Source organism: Coregonus lavaretus (assembly GCF_964263955.1).
Source record: "Coregonus lavaretus genome assembly, chromosome: 10".
NCBI lineage: Eukaryota > Metazoa > Chordata > Actinopteri > Salmoniformes > Salmonidae > Coregonus > Coregonus lavaretus.
In genome coordinates this window covers 49,444,506-49,462,286 of record NC_139997.1, presented here as the reverse complement: position 1 = coordinate 49,462,286, position 17,781 = coordinate 49,444,506, and the positions used below count along the sequence as shown (strand labels likewise).

Sequence of the window (17,781 nt, the reverse complement as noted above, 5' to 3'; positions counted from 1 at the left end):
TTGAAGAGCCGCACTCAAGGGCACAACAGCACGCAGACCCCATCTGGTGTTTCACACAGCAACCTTATGGTCAGCCGTCTAATATGCCCTTCACTGCCCCACCAAATGTTGAGATGGAATGGTTTGTATTCTGATTGGATCTGTGGGTATGGTCTGTGTCTGAGAAACCCCAGGGGTCAAAGTTGAAAATGATCTGAGATGTCAAGGGGAAGTCGTCTATATATTCTTTTTTTAAATATATATTTTTAGGATTTTATTGGTTTTTTGACAGCGACAGGCTTGAATAGAAGGGAGATACAGAGGCAAAAAGGCCAGGATTCGATCCCACACAGGCAGGGGTACCATACATTTGTCAGAGGCTGGGGCCTTAACCACTAGACTAGATCAACTCCAGGCACTAGTATGTGTATTTCTATATTTACGCCAGTTTCCCAGACACCAATTAAGTACTAGACTAAAAAGCATGCACAGTAGAAAATCTCCATTGAAATGGCTTAATATGTGTCCAGGAAACCAATATGTGTGTCTGCATGTCTGAAGTAGAGAACAATCAAACCAAGTGGCTCTTCATCAAATGCTTTATTACAAACCAAAACAGTACTTATTCAGATATTGTACAAATATACAATTTTCACTCAAGAGGACGGTAAATACATGGCCTTTTTGGTTTACCACAACTCAAAGTAACTGCATGGCATTGTCAATCAAAGAAAATAGAGTGAGAGAAAACATATTGTCCTTCTAACAGTGTTTGTGTGTTAAAAGGACTAAACACAAGCAAAACACAAACAGAGGGGACAGTTTAAGAAAGAGCAAAGTACATCAGATTGAATACTTAACCCAAACAAAGAAACTTAAAACAAACCAAACATGTATAAAACCTTCCTTATTTACAGTCATAGTATTTGTTTTAAGATTATAATTGATATATTTATTGAGGCAAAAATACTGTTTTGTTCTTTCTCTAGTTAAGTATCAGTGACATGCATATCCATCGTTTTTCAGCTTTGGAAGGATTCTTTCTCCCTTTAACGTTACACTGTATGCATGGTATTTAACACAGAGGTCCCATCACTCAACCAATAGTGGAGGTCTTCAGAGTAGACAGACACTAATGAATGACATCAAGATGCAAGTTTCATACTAGCTAACCTACGGTAATGTCCTTTTGGAGTCGGCACATGGTGAAAGGGCAATGTAATGGCTGTGGTTCACGTTATTCCAATCCCCAGCATGGTTTGGTGAAGACGGTCTTCCCATTCCTCCTGTCTGCCAAGGAAGACATTCCAACGAAAAGGGTGGAAATCCTAATGATTCAGGATGCAGAGCGCTCTGCCACAGCTGAATGAGATGGGCAGCGAAAGGTAGCTTGCAAACCAGGGAAATTCACAGAGCCACTCGGATAACTGGAAAATAATTCCTGGTGCATATCACACCGCATCAAACTGCCATAAGAGCTGCATTCAGTCAGCCACTAGGCCCCTCTGTATTGGCTTTCTAAGAGGGTTGTGGTGGGTAATCAGGAGCTCTCCCTCAGGTGTCGTCCTCTCATCTTGCCACTCATCCGTCTCCTGGTTTAAAGGAGCTTTTCAACCAGCAGTGGGCAAGCTAGAAGTACTCAAGAGACTCAAGAGACTCAACAAGACAAAGCTTTCTTTTCGCTCTTGGAACTGCCCTTGATTCAGGAGATAATTTCACCTTCACAACTGGAGTGACATTACAAAATAAAATGATTACTAAAGGTGAATCTGGTGGATTTCAATCAGGCATGAACCAAAAGCCAGGTTAACTTGTAATGTTTTTCAAGGAGTATAGACTCCCGAGTACCCCTGTCCTGGTTCCAACCATTTCAGAGGCCAGAGTGTGAGTGCACTCTTATGCCCTCTGCACTGTGGGATGAGTAGAGCCCGCTCCCTCCTGGGTGATCTAAGATGAGTGTGCTGGGTTATCCTGGAGGGCGCCACAGCATCAGTCACTCCAAATACCTCCTGACATCTCATCCATCACATGCACTGTATTGCGAGGGAGCAAAAATAACAGGGGTATCTCTTCGGGAGGAAGCAGTCATAATGCTGAAGGACCAATGTGCTGCTGCGTACACACAGACAAGAATATCGCTATGCAAAAGTGACACCTTTGGATCTGAGGAGAGCTCAGGCAGAAATTGACATTTAAGTCAGTGAAAAGGATAGGGCATAATCCAACACTTTCAGCCAGGACATTTTATTGAGTTTGCGTTTAAATTCTGTGTTTGGCCACCATGTAGAGACTTTGATAGAATGATTTGGTTAAACAAAATCACTCAAAGCTATTGTCCTTTTCATTCCTCATCTGCTTGAAATGGAATCAATTTCAGGTGTACCATACCATAGGGTTAACCATTCGAAACGGTAAAGTTGTGTTGTGACACATCACTTTTCTGTGATGTATTCAATTAAAATATATATGTTAACCGAAGGCACTCTTCAGGATCATCATTGCCGTTCTTCTATAATTACAAGAGGGTGCCGAACCAACACATATATTATGATGTGTAATGGCGCTTTGTTCATTTTCCCATAATACAGAACATATTTAGCATGTTTTCAGCTACAGACACAGTTCAACTGTAGGTGATTCAACTTATTACTGCAAATCTCTGCTCCTCATTGAGATATATCAACACATTCATTCGTTTGTTCATTCATTCGGATTAATGGACATGCTATTTACACAACACAAACAAAAACCATTTTCATCAAACATCAACAGTGGCACTTTATCGATAGGGCTTATGTCCATCCCTTTAATAACAATCCTTAAACATTCAGAGGAATCTGAGATAAATGAAATAGAAAAAAGCAAACATGAACTATTCTCCCACAGCAATAGATAACACAGCCATTAATAATCCCCTATGTTGACCACCAAATCATATATTCCTATTGGCTTAAATGACACTGTCCATGAACATGGGAAGATAACGTTACATATGTCCAGACTTGTTAAGTGCATAGTGCTGGATACACAGAAAACATGGAAGCAGGGGAAATCAATACCGATATGTCCATGTTGCTGGGAGTGACCCTTTTGCAGGTATATAGAATGACAGGTGATGTGTCTATGTGGAGTCAGCTATATCATCTTTGTACAATTACAGGAAAGCATCCCTCTTGCATCAGCAGCAGACTTTCATCCACTCTCATTGGTTTGGCGATCGATCGGTGCCCCCCTCCTTCCTCTCTGAGCCAATCACCATGCCTGCTGGCCTTGGCGGGAATCCAGGGATACATGGAGGTGTGCAATGCCACCGAAGCAGCCTCAGAGATGTTGATTGCTCGGTGTGGCGGAGTGTGAGTTTGGCAGGTGTGGTGCCCAGGCAAGCCCGGGAAAGCAGGTGTTTGGAGAGCTGTTTACTTTTCCTGTCTGTTTTGGACTTTTTGTTTTTTTCTGCCGTCTGGTTTGATCTGGTCGGTAGCAGGTGGCGTTAGACACCCAGACACCCTGGCCTGTTCTCTGGGGAGCTATGCAGCCCGTGTTTCTCCTTTGTTTGTTATTTTCTAGTCCTCTGTTTGCTCTCACTCCCTCCGTCCATAACTCTCCCACTTTCACAGCTCTGTCAATTTAGTTTAAAAATACCTCAAATCTATTTAGGGTCCTTCCCCTGTTCCTGCCACCTCAGAGTATGATACACAACACTGCCCGCGTCAGCAAAATCCGACTAAAGTTCTGTCGTCATGGGAAGGGAATGTGAACGTGAGATGTTGCTCTGTATTGTTTGTACAGGAGAGGCGGGCGAAAGCTCTTCTGAAGAAAATCTTCCCTTCATATGAATGCGCCCAATAATACTTTTAGTTGGCGACTATGAGTAACGGGGAGTTTTACATCATGGTATAGCTGGTTTTCACAGGGTCTCTGGGGGCAGGCTGGGGGATGCTATCAGCTGTGTACTGGTGCTTCTTGTTTCTAAGTCCACTCCTTTGTCCCTCCTTCCCTCTTACACAGTCTGGAAGGCCTTGGTCTGGGCAGGGATCATGACCGGCGTTGCCCCCATGCGGGCCAGGTTCCTGGGGCTCAGTTTGGGGGGAGGGCTGGGCTTGGCCGGGGCCGTGCGGGGCTCTGGGGTTTTGGGGACCACTTGTGTGTAGGTGGGAGGCTGTTGGAGGAAGCTGTGGGGCTGGCCGTTCTCCTTGAGGGCGGCCACGGCAGGCAGGCGGGCGTGGGGCCCCCGGGGGGCGCTGGTGTGGACCATGGATTGGGTGGAGGAGGTGCCCGAGCGGGAGCTGCCAGAGTGGGATGAGGAGAGAGAGTTGGGCTTCACCAGTTTGGCCTTGGGAGCCTCAGCATCCTCCCTGACACAGAGGCAAAGACAGGTGTGGCTCAGAATATCGAAGAATCTCACTCAATTAAATAAGTGGTAATCTTAATTAAATGAAAACCTTCCACATAATGCACAATGAGTGCATTATAAGCACACTTATAATGGTTTAAATGCAATGCATAACGAATAATAGTACACAACTATATAATATCATTATTTGAGGTAACTTGCCAAATACATGGGACTCTGAATGGCTGAATAACTGGTATCCCCTTCTTACAATGAACCCTAGTTAGGTTAAGTTCCTACAGCACATCAACGACATGCGATTAATGATCACTACGTCATTTTCAACCACTCACCTTTTCTAAACAGTCGTCTGATCTTAGACTGTGTGTGTGTGTGTGAGTGTGTGTGTACGAGTGGGTGTGTCGCCGATAATGCTCCATATGTAAACAGGACCGTAGTGACTGTCTGCTCTGTGACTCTTCCCTTCCCTTGCCGTGCCACTCCATTATTGATGCTCAGCCATCCCCCTGTGCCTGCATAATTCAGCCTGACACTCGCAAATAGGACACAGCGCAGATGTTCTGCTATCGCCCCAAAAATAGCTGCTGTTGTAACAAGCACTGCCAGCAGCATTATCAGACATAATTTAGGATGCTTGAATCTGCTCTGAGAAGTGAGGGATGGTGCGGCTGTACTGGAGCTACAGTACCGGCGGGATATGTAGGAAAGGGGATGGTATACATAGGCTGGAGAGAGGATGCTACGCAGTCTGGTTTAAGTGGTGGTGGTGTAGACTTGTGTTGGTGGACAGAGTGAAGTCCTTTTTTGTACCAACTAGGGGAGGGTTTTTCCCCACCCCATCTGTTGATGTATTTACTTTTTGTTATTTCTGGTTGATTTTGTTCTGTGTAATTGATTATCTGCAAATTAACCACACTAACCTAAATGTGCTTGTGTGTGATTGGGTGTGTGTGTTTACCTGATCTCATTAGGAGTCTCCTCCTCCTCGTATTTCTTCTTCTCCTTCTTGCGGAACACCAGCCAGATGATGAGGATGATGAGGAGGACGCCGAAGGACACACCCACCATGGCGCCTGCCACCACACCCATGCCCCGCACATCTGAAATGCACACAAAGATAAAGATGATTCACAGGTTGGGAGAAAGTGATAGCTATTACTGTTTTGAAGTCCTACAGACCATTTTTGGTAACATTTATGGGGTTATAATATGAGGCAGTGTGTGTGTGTGTGTGTGTGTGTGTGTGTGTGTGTGTGTGTGTGTGTGTTGGTTATAGCCTGGGATACTCACAGTGCATCTTGACCTCTACGGTGCAGCTCTCCTCTCCCACATCGTTGCTGGCAGTACATTTATACACCCCAGCACTCTCCTTGGTCAGGTTCCTCAGTGTCACTTTCTCTGAGTTCTTCAAATCTTTCACAAGAAAAAACAACAGGACAAGGTACAGTGATTGTGATGCAATTTAAAGCTTTTCTCAACTATCACATCCAGAAACACCATTGCAGGGGATGGTTATTTGGAGAGTGTTTGAACAACCACCGAATTCATAAAATGAGATGGTTTAAGAAAAATTGTGATAGTTAAGAATGTAAATGTATAAAGGTCAACTAATTCAGAGTGACCATCCAAATTGGTGTCTCTACTGCATGTTCCTGCAAGGTCACTTTCATAATGTTTCTGTGGATGTGTGATGAATAGTACTGTTCCCTGTTCCTGATATAGACTACTGCTTTTTGGACCAATGATCATTGGCCCAATTCCAAACCAACCGCTAGCCCCCTTGCACTTTTGTAGATCTAATAGGATTCAATAAGTATCTGCAGCATTGCATTATAGCTGTAACTTACCCTCTGATTCTGAGTTTTTGCCATATTGCCTAAACTATCCAATCCTAGAAGATCTACAGTACACAAAAAAACAAGGCATAGGGGCTGGTGTTTGATTTGGGATTGGACAACTCAGACCTTTGCTGTAACAGATGTGACTGTGGCCAATTTCCCAGAATAGGTACAGTGCCTTCGGAAAGAATTCAGACCCCATGACTTTTTCCACATTTTGTTACGTTACAGCCTTATTCTAAAATGGATTAAATGAATATAAATCCTCAGCAATCTACACACAATACCCCATAATGACAAAGCAAAAACAGTGGCCTCCATCATTCTTAAATGGAAGAAGTTTGGAACCACCAAGACTCTTCCTAGAGCTGGCCGCCCGGCCAAACTGAGCAATCGGGGGAGAAGGGCCTTGGTCAGGGAGGTGACCAAGAACCTGATGGTCACTCCGACAGAGCTCTAGTTCTTCTGTGGAGATGGGAGAACCTTCCAGAAGGACAACCATCTCTGGAGCACTCCACCAATCAGGCCTTTATGGTAGAGGGGCCAGACGGAAGCCACTCCTCAGTAAAAGGCACATGACAGCCCGCTTGGAGTTTGCCAAAAGGCACCTAAAGACTCTCAGACCACGAGAAACAAGATTCTCTGGTCTGATGAAACCAAGATTGAACTCTTTGGCCTGAATGCCAAGCGTCACGTCTGGAGGAAACCTGGCACCATCCCTACAGTGAAGCATGGTGGTGGCAGCATCATGCTGTGGGGATGTTTTTCAGCGGCAAGGAATGGGTCAGGATCGAGGCAAACATGAACGGTGCAAAGAACAGAGAGATCCTTGATGAAAACCTGCTCCAGAGCGCTCAGGACCTCAGACTGGGGGCGAAGGTTCTCAATCCAACAGGACAACGACCCTAAGCACACAGCCAAGACAACGCAGGAGTGGCTTTGGGACAAGTCTCTGAATGTCCTTGAGTGACCCAGCCAGAGCCCGGACTTGAACCTGATCGAACATCTCTGGAGTGACCTGAAAATAGCTGTGCAGCAAAGCTCCCCATCCAACCTGACAGAGCTTGAGAGGATCTGCAGAGAAGAATGGGAGAAACTCCCCAAATACAGGTGTGCCAAGTTTGTAGCGTCATACCCAAGAAGACTCGAGGCTGTAATCGCTGCCAAAGGTGCTTCAATAAAGTACTGAGTAAAGGGTTGAATACTTATGTAGACATTTCAGTTTTTTGCTTTGTCATTATGGGGTATTGTGTGTAGATTGATGAGGGAAAAAAACAATTTAATAAATTTTAGAATAAGGCTGTAACCTAACAAAATGTGGAAAAAGTAAAGGGGTCTGAATACTTTCCGAAGGCGCTGTACATGTAGATAAGGGATTGTTATTGAATAAGAACTTGGTCAAGTCTGCATGGGAGTAGTGACTCTCCCAACACTTGTCACTAACATGACTGGACACAAATAAGGACACTGGAGGTGGTAGATCTGATTTGAAATTGGTCTGGCATTCTGAGGGCTTACCTATGAGGGCCAGTGGGGGCAGCTTCCCTACATACTTGCCCTTGTCCAGCACCCTCTCCCATTTGTAGTTGATGGGGTCAGAGCCGTCTGTAGACTTACAGCTCATCTTAACGTCACTACCCTCCAACAGCCTGCCCTCCATCCAACATCGTGGCTTAGAGGGCTTCACTGGGGAGAGAGAGAGAGAGAGAGAGAGAGAGAGAGAGAGAGAGAGAGAGAGAGAGAGAGAGAGAGAGAGAGAGAGAGAGAGAGAGAGAGAGAGAGAGAGAGAGAGAGAGAGAGAGAGAACACACACACACACTTTGAATTAGATAAATAACAGGTCAGTATTTCCCACGCCATACCTTTTAAATAACTCAGTAAAACATTATCTTATCCACAAATGTTGTTGTCTGGAGACCTTGATGTAATTCCAACTGTACTACCTAAGAGGAGCCAACAGTGATCTTATGTCATGGTTGAGGGGGGGATTAACGTTTAAGACAAGACCCAAACTTCACCCTTGACTGACCCACAGACCACCACCCAACCTGACATCTGGATTTAGCTGAAACAAGCATTGAGAACAGACTGACAGAGAGCAATAAAGAGGTGGAGGAGCTGAAGAGAGACAGTAAAGGTAATGTATTTTAGCCAAGAATTATACATTAAGTGAATAGACTGATTGAATGACATTCTATGAAAAATAATGTCCTTATGTCTGATAAGCTCCCACAGTGTTTATTGAAATACACACAAACAACGTTCAATTGGGATCTTTGTCAGGTTTACTTTTTTCGTAAAATTTGTTTGTCTTGTATTCAGCATCTAAATATTGGATTTGCATTTATTTCTGTACGTTTTTAAATGACTGTCTGTCATTCTAGCCATGGATGCCAGACTGAAGAACAGTAAGAGAAGGTGGTTGATCTGAAAGTGGAGCTTTGTCACCAAGACTGAACTACAATTTACTAAGAACCAGCTGGAGGAAGTGAAGGAGGAGGTTGCAGGTTATGTATTACAACCATGTATCACTTTTTAACTTCCACTAGAGTAAACAGATATGCATTCGTGCATTCGGAAACTATTCAGACCCCTTCCCTTTACCCACCTTTTGTTACGTTACAGCCTTATTCTAAAATGGATTAATATAATGTTCACATCAATCTACACACAATACTCCATAATGACAAAGCGAAAACAGGATTTTAGAAATGTTAGCAAAAAAAAAATAAAAAAATAAAAAAATACCTTATTTAAATAAGTATTCAGACCCTTTGCTATGAGACTCGAAATTGGGCTCAGGTGCATCCTGTTTCCATTGATCATCCTTGAGATGTTTCTAAAACTTGATTGGAGTGCACCTGTAGTAAATTCAGCTGATTGGACATGATTTGGAAAGGCACACACCTTTCTATATAATGTCCCACAGTTGACAGTGCATGTCAGAGCAAACATCAAGCCCTGAGGTCGAAGGAATTGTCCGTAGAGCTCCAAGACAGGATTGTGTCGAGGCACAGATTAGCGGAAGGGTACCAAAACATTGAAGGCATTGAAGGTCCCCAAGAACAGAGTGGCCTCCATCATTCTTAAATGGAAGAAGTTTGGAACCACCAAGACTCTTCCTAGAGCTGGCTGCCTGGCCAAACTGAGCAATCGGGGGAGAAGGGCTTTGGACAGGGAGGTGACCAAGAACCCGATGGTCACTCTGACAGACCTGTACAGGGACGCTCCCCATCCAACCTGACAGAGTTTGAGAGGATCTGCAACACCAAATACAGGTGTTGTGCCAAGCTTGTAGCGTAATACCCAAAAAGACTCGAGGCTGTAATCGCTGCCATAGGTACTTCAACAAAGTACTGAGTAAAGGGTCTGAATACTTATGTAAATATGATATTATATATATATATTTTTTGTAATACATTTGTCATTATTGGGTATTGATGAGAAGAAAAAAAATCATACATTTTAGAATAAGGCTGTAACGTAACAAAATGTGGAAAAGGTCAAGGGGTCTGAATACTTTCCGAGGTGAGAAGATGTGACTTTGACACATTACAACTCAAGGACCTCAGTATGGCGTCACAATAATGATCTTTAGAAATGTTTCATATTAAAGAGATGGTATTTTACCAAACTCATTACAAGCTATACACATGTTGGTATTGTACCATTCAGCAACATATGGAACTACACTGCTCAAAAAAATAAAGGGAACACTTAAACAACACAATGTAACTCCAAGTCAATCACACTTCTGTGAAATCAAACTGTCCACTTAGGAAGCAACACTGATTGACAATACATTTCACATGCTGTTGTGCAAATGGAATAGACAACAGGTGGAAATTATAGGCAATTAGCAAGACACCCCCAATAAAGGACTGGTTTTGCAGTTGGTGACCACAGACCACTTCTCAGTTCCTATGCTTCCTGGCTGATGTTTTGGTCACTTTTGAATGCTGGCGGTGCTTTCACTCTAGTGGTAGCATGAGACGGAATCTACAACCCACACAAGTGGCTCAGGTAGTGCAGCTCATCCAGGATGGCACATCAATGCGAGCTGTGGCAAGAAGGTTTGCTGTGTCTGTCAGCGTAGTGTCCAGAGCATGGAGGCGCTACCAGGAGACAGGCCAGTACATCAGGAGACGTGGAGGAGGCCGTAGGAGGGCAACAACCCAGCAGCAGGACTGCTACCTCCGCCTTTGTGCAAGGAGGAGCAAGAGGAGCACTGCCAGAGCCCTGCAAAATGACCTCCAGCAGGCCACAAATGTGCATGTGTCTGCTCAAACGGTCAGAAACAGACTCCATGAGGGTGGTATGAGGGCCTGACGTCCACAGATGGGGGTTGGGCTTACAGCCCAACACCGTGCAGGACATTTGGCATTTGCCAGAGAACACCAAGATTGGCAAATTCGCCACTGGCGCCCTGTGCTCTTCACAGATGAAAGCAGGTTCACACTGAGCACGTGACAGACGTGACAGAGTCTGGAGACGCCGTGGAGAACGATCTGCTGCCTGCAACATCCTCCAGCATGACCGGTTTGGCGGTGGGTCAGTCATGGTGTGGGGTGGCATTTCTTTGTGGGGCCGCACAGCCCTCCATGTGCTCGCCAGAGGTAGCCTGACTGCCATTAGGTACCGAGATGAGATCCTCAGACCCCTTGTGAGACCATATGCTGGTGCGGTTGGCCCTGGGTTCCTCCTAATGCAAGACAATGCTAGACCTCATGTGGCTGGAGTGTGTCAGCAGTTCCTGCAAGAGGAAGGCATTGATGCTATGGACTGGCCCGCCCGTTCCCCAGACCTGAATCCAATTGAGCACATCTGGGACATCATGTCTCGCTCCATCCACCAACGCCATGTTGCACCACAGACTGTCCAGGAGTTGGCGGATGCTTTAGTCCAGGTCTGGAAGGAGATCCCTCAGGAGACCATCCGCCACCTCATCAGGAGCATGCCCAGGCGTTGTAGGGAGGTCATACAGGCACGTGGAGGCCACACACACTACTGAGCCTCATTTTGACTTGTTTTAAGGACATTACATCAAAGTTGGATCAGCCTGTAGTGTGGTTTTCCACTTTAATTTTGAGGGTGACTCCAAATCCAGACCTCCATGGGTTGATAAATTTGATTTCCATTGATAATTTTTGTGTGATTTTGTTGTCAGCACATTCAACTATGTAAAGAAAAAAGTATTTAATAAGATTATTTCATTCATTCAGATCTAGGATGTGTTATTTTAGTGTTCCCTTTATTTTTTGAGCAGTGTACAATAAGATAGATCAAATTATATAACAAGATTTCCTCACTGTGTCCTCCTCTCCCATCTTTACAAAAGCTGTGGGTACACCTTGCATTAACATGTGGTTGTCGTCATCTGATCAAGATGATTCGATCACTGTCTGATTGAGATTTGTTGAGTCTACATATGGTAATAAAATCTGTCTCTTATCTGCTCACTGCGTCCTTATTGTGACCAGATTTCCTGGTCCCTTCCTGTATGCAAATTTATCCAACCTGCCTTGGATCTCCCTTATGACACAAGCTGTATAAATCAACAGAAGACAGCACATGTTTATAGTCAATAGTTTTACACTCCCATCATTACAGTTGATATTTGAGGGGGGGGATGCAGATTTTTTTTTGTCCGGACTAAAGATGTCTGTGTCGGTCCACTAATACAGGACTAGTAAAGGCCCAGTGCACTGCTTTTGTGATAAAAAAAAACCTACATGTATTTGAGTGTTCCCAGCATTTGTAACAATTATCTGTACAGTACTGTTAATCTGATAATACTTGTGGAATATAAAAATACTTGCTTGATGTATACTACCGGTCAAAAGTTTTAGAACACCTACTCATTCAAGGGATTTTCTTTATTTTTACTATTTACTATATTTTCTACATTGTAGAATAATAGTGAAGACATCAAAACTATGAAATAACACATATGGAATCATGTAGTAACCAAAAAAGTTTTAAACATATCAAATATATTTTATCAAATCAAATAGCCACCCTTTGCCTTGTTGACAGCTGTCACGTCTCCTCCCGTTGCTCCCCTCCGGCGCTCTGATTCGCCGGTCTACTGAGCCACCGGTCTGAGCGCACCACTCGGCAACACCGGAATGGAAACCCAACGCACCCTAATTACCTCCAGTGCACCTGCACTTCATCATCTCATCACCACCCCTATTTAGCCCTGGACTGTTCTGTATTGTGTTGTGTGTGATTGTTAAGCGTTGTGTCATTTACTCTCTCTTTGGTATTCTCTTTCTCATTATTAAGTAAACCTTGACCTTGTTAATTCCTGCGTCTGCGTCCTGCCTCTTCGTATATCAGTACTCATCACAGAATCACACATCACAAAAATGGATGCAGCAGGAGTTTCCCAGTGACTCGACCAGCACCAGCAGCAGCTTGCCCAGTTGAACGCCACCATGCAGGAAGTGCTCCAAACTCTGCATAATCTGCCCAGCGCTCCGGTTCCACCTCAGGGAGCGGCGAGTGCATCCAATCCACCTGTTCCCGTGCTATCGCCCACTTCTGCGGGAACCCTCGCCCTACCGGAGCGGTATGACCGTAAAACTACTAAATGTAACGGCTTCCTGCTACAGGTTTCACTTTATCTGGTGCGTCAGCCTGGGGCATATCCATCTGACCAAGCCAGGTTAGCGCTGGTCATTTCGCTACTTAAAGGAAAGGTGCTGGATTGGGCCACACAGTCTGGGAAGGAGAGGAGGCAGTGGCGCTTCCCTACCCCACCTTCCTCGCTCGGTTCAGGGCGGTGTTTGATCATCCCATGGAGGGAAAGGACGGGGTGAGCATCTCTTCCATCTACAACAGAGAGAGGGACCCGCGTCTGAGTACGCTCTGAGCTTTCGCACGGTGGCGCCGTCTTCCGGCTGGAATGAGCGTGCTCTGCGCACGGCCTTCAGGAGAGGCTTACGGGAGGACATTAAGACAGAACTCGCATGTCGGGACGACGAGATGGACCTTGATACCCTCATCACCACGTCCATCCATCTTGACGACATGTTGAGAGAGAGAGAGGGCGTTCCCAACACCTCCCGGAGCCTCAACGCTCATCCTATCTGAGCTATGGAAGCCGCCCTGCTTCCGAGTCCTCACCCATGGAGGTGGGCAGCACCCCCTACACCAACACGGACCACAGATCTCCTGGCGGCTCCCTATCTAGGCGGTATGACTCCCGTTGTAACCATTGTTTTTAGTTCCCATAATGGTGACTGGTTATTCCTGGTTAGCCCAAACCAGATGGGATGGCGTATCACTGCAGAATGCTGTGGTAGCTATGCTGGTTAAGTGTGCCTTAAATTCTAAATAAATCACAGACAATGTCACGAGCAAAGCACCCCCACACAATTCCACCTCCTCCTCCATGCTTCACGGTGGGAACCACACATGCAGAGATCATCCGTTCACCTACTCTGCTTCTCACAAAGACACAGCGGTTGGAACCAAAAATCTCAAATTTGGACTCATCAGAATAAAAGACAGATTTCCACCGGTCTAATGTTCATTGATCGTGTTTCTTGGCCCAAGCAAGTCTCTTCTTCTTATTGGTGTCCTTTAGTAGTGGTTTCTTTGCAGCAATTCCAACATGAAGGCCTGATTCTTGCAGTCTCCTCTGAACAGTTGATGTTGAGATGTGTCTGTTACTTGAACTCTGTGAAGCATTTATTTGGGCTGAAATCTGAGGAGCAGTTATTCTAATTAACTTATCCTCTGCAGCAGAAGTAACTCTGGGCCATCCTTTCCTGTGGCGGTCCTCATGAGAGCCAGTTTCATCATAGCGCTTGATGGTTTTTGCGACTGCACTTGAAGAAACTTTAAAAGTTCTGACCTTCATGTCTTAAAGTAATGATGGACTGTCGTTTCTCTTTGCTTATTTGACCTGTTTTTTTGTGGGATGAAAAAAAAATCTGGAACAGTATAGATCACTTTCGTTCCTGTTTCTGATTCTGTTCCTGGAAAATGTTTGTTATTTTCCGGTTTTTGGTTCTGTTCCCTGTACCAGTTCCAACCCCTGCTGACAAGTAACTTTCCTATGACAGAAAGAGATAAGAGGTCTTACCTCCTAAAACACAGTCATACACACATGCACAACACCAAAGTACTTCCAATGAATTACAGGTTCAGATATCAAGTCACTCAGTCTAAAATAATCTCATCCACAATGTTCTTTATTCGAGGCCTTGACCTTAAATCCAACTTTACCACCTAAGAGAAGCTAACAATGATCTTATGTAATGGTTGAGGTTCTGTATAAAAAGGACTACAAGACACTAGATGGTAGATTAGAAGGTGTGAGTGCTGTTATAATTAAGGGTTATATAGTTCTATATTCTTAGAAAAAAGGTGCTATCTAGAACCTAAAAGGGTTCTTCCGCTGTCCCCATAGGAGAACCCTTTGAAGAACCATTTTTGGTTCCAGTTAGAACCTTTTCGTGTTTCATGTAGAAATCTTTCCACAGAGTGTTCTCCCTGGAACCAAAAGGGTTCTCCTACGGGGACAACCAAAGAACCCTTTTGGAACTGAAATATTTTATTAAAGTAAAGTAATGTGAGTAACTGATGGTTAATAAGTGATAAGCAGTCATGGGCAGTCACTACCATCTACATAATCTACATAATCAAAAAGCACTAATCACTCAGCACTAATACACACAAACACACAATCACACACACACACACACACTCATGCCACACACTCACACTTTCACACCACATATGCTGCTGCTACAAAGCTACCTCAATTACCTCGTACCCCTGCACATCGACTCAGTACTGTTACTAACTGTATATAGCCATGTTATTTTTACTAGTTATTTTAATGTGCCAATATTATTATTATTATTATTTTTTTATCTCATCTTGGACTCTGCATTGTTGAAATAAAACCTGTAAGTAAGCATTTCACTGTAAATCTACATCTGTTGTCCATGAAGCATGTGACAAATACAATTTGATTTGATTACAGAATATGAATGTTACCAGGTGTTTTACCTTGATATTATTAAATATATTATTAAATGCATTCCATGAGCATTTACTATCTGTCTTTCATTACTGTGTCCTTACAGCATAAAGTCATCTACCAATATGAAATATGCAATAATAACCAAGTTGGCCGGTGCATCACTAACAAGTCTGAGGTCTACTAGATAGAACAACCAGCATGGACCAGCCGTTTTGTTGTATTTTTGGAACTTTGTAACTACTGTCGTTCCTGCAGAAAACCACATTGTTATCAAAGAAATGTATTCTTGCCAGCTGAAAACAGATATCCCTATGAACAAACAAACATGATCAAACACACGTACACATAATATAGAGAGCCCCCACCACCCACTTCCTGCTCTCTATCACGGACCTCTCTTCCCCTGTTTTCTCCTCATTTTGCTGAGTAGGGCAAATTCTACCCAGGATGAAATTAGGAGGGCTGAGGAGGAGGGGGGTGAGGAGGAGAAGGCGGGGGGCCTTACATCTTGTTCCTGTGTCAGAACCACCTTCCAATGCCACCCAACAAATTCACGCACTTATCAAGAGAACACATGGTCATCCCTACTGCCTCTGATCTGGTGGACTCACTAAACACAAATACATATTTTGTAAATTATGTCTGAGTGTTGGAGTCTGGCCCTGGCTATCAGTACATTTTTCAAACAAGAAAATGATACAATCTGCTTTGCTTAATATAAGGAATTTGAAATGATTTTTATTTGTACTTTTGATACTTAAGTATATTTAGAACCAAATACTTAGTAGTATTTTACTGGGGACTTTCACTTTTACTTGCGTAAGTTTTTATTAAGGTATCTATACTTTTACTCAAGTATGACAATTGGGTACGTTTTCCACTACTGGTGCTAATTATGATTTTATCTCTTATTATCATGCACAGTTAAGGATTTGGATTGGTAGCAACATGTGGCAGTGGTCGACCCTTTGGAGCTCGTTTTCGCTTTTACAAGTAAGTCACAAGTAACTGCCATCTTATACTTTAGTGACACCAACAGGTTAGTTAGGTAGTGATTCAAACATCTCACCAACAGTGTTTGTGTGGTCATTGCCAGTCAACTACCTCACTGGGCACAGACGTCAATTTAATGACATGGAAACAACATTGATTCAACCAGTGTGTGACCAGTAGGACAATATGAAGGGACAAGGGACAGCATCACTTCTGTAATTGCTATCCACCACATACAGTAAGCATTTAAAATAATGTTACACATTTCAACAGTGAAATATTGGTGGTGTGAACATCTCTTGAATCTCTGGCTAGAGATGCCCATGGCCACCTGTACTAGATGTGCGAGTGCATCCCTTTTCAAGTGGCATAAAAATGATACTGTTTTGCAGTGAATTCGAGGTTAGCCTAACCGAACCCAATTCTCTGAGGGTTTTTTCTGTTTGTGTTTGACTAATCAAGGGGTGGAGCTCTTTATATTACCTTGTGTGGTGGTGACTGGTTTTGATGGTTCCTGTTTGATGGGGTTTATGTTTAAAGTGTGTGAAAAATCATATAAATACACTGCGGGTCCAGGACTTACCCAGTACTATGAGGTTGACCGTGCTCCATTGGTACTTTCCCCCGTTCTTCACCTTGCAGCTGTACTCACCCGAGTCGCCCAGGGTGAGGTCACTGATCAGTAGGGAGGCGTCCCCCTTGATGTAGTCCCCGGCTAAGGACAGTCGGCCCGCCTCCTCCTCGTTGGGGTCGTATACCCGGCCCGCAAAGTAGGTGATCACCTGGCGGGGAGGGAGGGAGGGAGGGAGAGAAGGTGGGAAAGAGGGAGGAGGTACAGAGAGATATAGCAGGACTTGTCTGGGAGAGTGGGAACTGTGGTGCAACAGTTCTGTACATATGGTTATCTGGGGAAAGGTTGTGGGTATGTGTAGGTGACATGCACATATGCAAACACATTTTAAAAATGTTTAGTCATTTAGCAGATGCTCTTATCCAGAGCGACTTACAGTAGTGAGTGCATACATTTTTCATACTGGTCCCCCGTAGGAATCAAACCCGCAACCCTGGTGTTGCAAGCTCTTTGTTCTACCAACTGAGCCCCCCCCCCAAGTTAACCTCCCCTTGTGTAAGAAAGGCATGACCATCATGCTTTTAGGGAAAGAGGATAATTTTGTTCATGTATTAAACTGCAATTCCAGTCCTCTTGCTTAGGGGTCCGAGCAGTGCTTAATTTGTAAATCGGGAGGTGCCGGAGCAAAATGTGAGCATGAGAGGGTGGTGACCTAGTAAGCTCTGAGGTACCGGAATGCATGAGAATTTTTTTTGACTTTTATAAAATGTTTCGATCTTGTTTATTTCAGAGTTTCCAGTTGTCATGAAGGCACCATAATACCACACAAATGATCAAAATGACTGAAATAGCAGGCTACTTTGACATTGACAAACTGAGAATCTGAGAAGCTGAGATCAATAAAAACAACCTTGTCTTGAATCCATCAATAGCCTAGGCCTAGGTGTTTGCAAACACATATTGTAGGCTATAATATGAGGAGGAAACTATAGTCCTAAAAATGCTTTCCTGCTTCACTGACTCACCCAATGATGAGCTCACTCGCTGG

At 44.1% G+C, this 17,781-nt stretch overlaps 1 protein-coding gene across 1 annotated transcript in view; it reads right to left on the bottom strand.

Moving 5' to 3' along the window:
• Nucleotides 1-3,976: 3,976 nt before the first annotated feature.
• LOC311135672 (CXADR-like membrane protein) overlaps nt 3,977-17,781 on the bottom strand; it is a gene marked incomplete at both ends in the record, with an annotated part of 134,091 nt that continues 120,286 nt past the window's right edge. The window contains 5 exons of the mRNA XM_084169695.1: nt 3,977-4,331; nt 5,289-5,430; nt 5,621-5,743; nt 7,687-7,854; nt 16,746-16,944. Coding sequence (XP_084025821.1) covers nt 3,977-4,331; nt 5,289-5,430; nt 5,621-5,743; nt 7,687-7,854; nt 16,746-16,944 — 987 coding nt within the window. The remainder of the gene's footprint in view (nt 4,332-5,288; nt 5,431-5,620; nt 5,744-7,686; nt 7,855-16,745; nt 16,945-17,781) is intronic.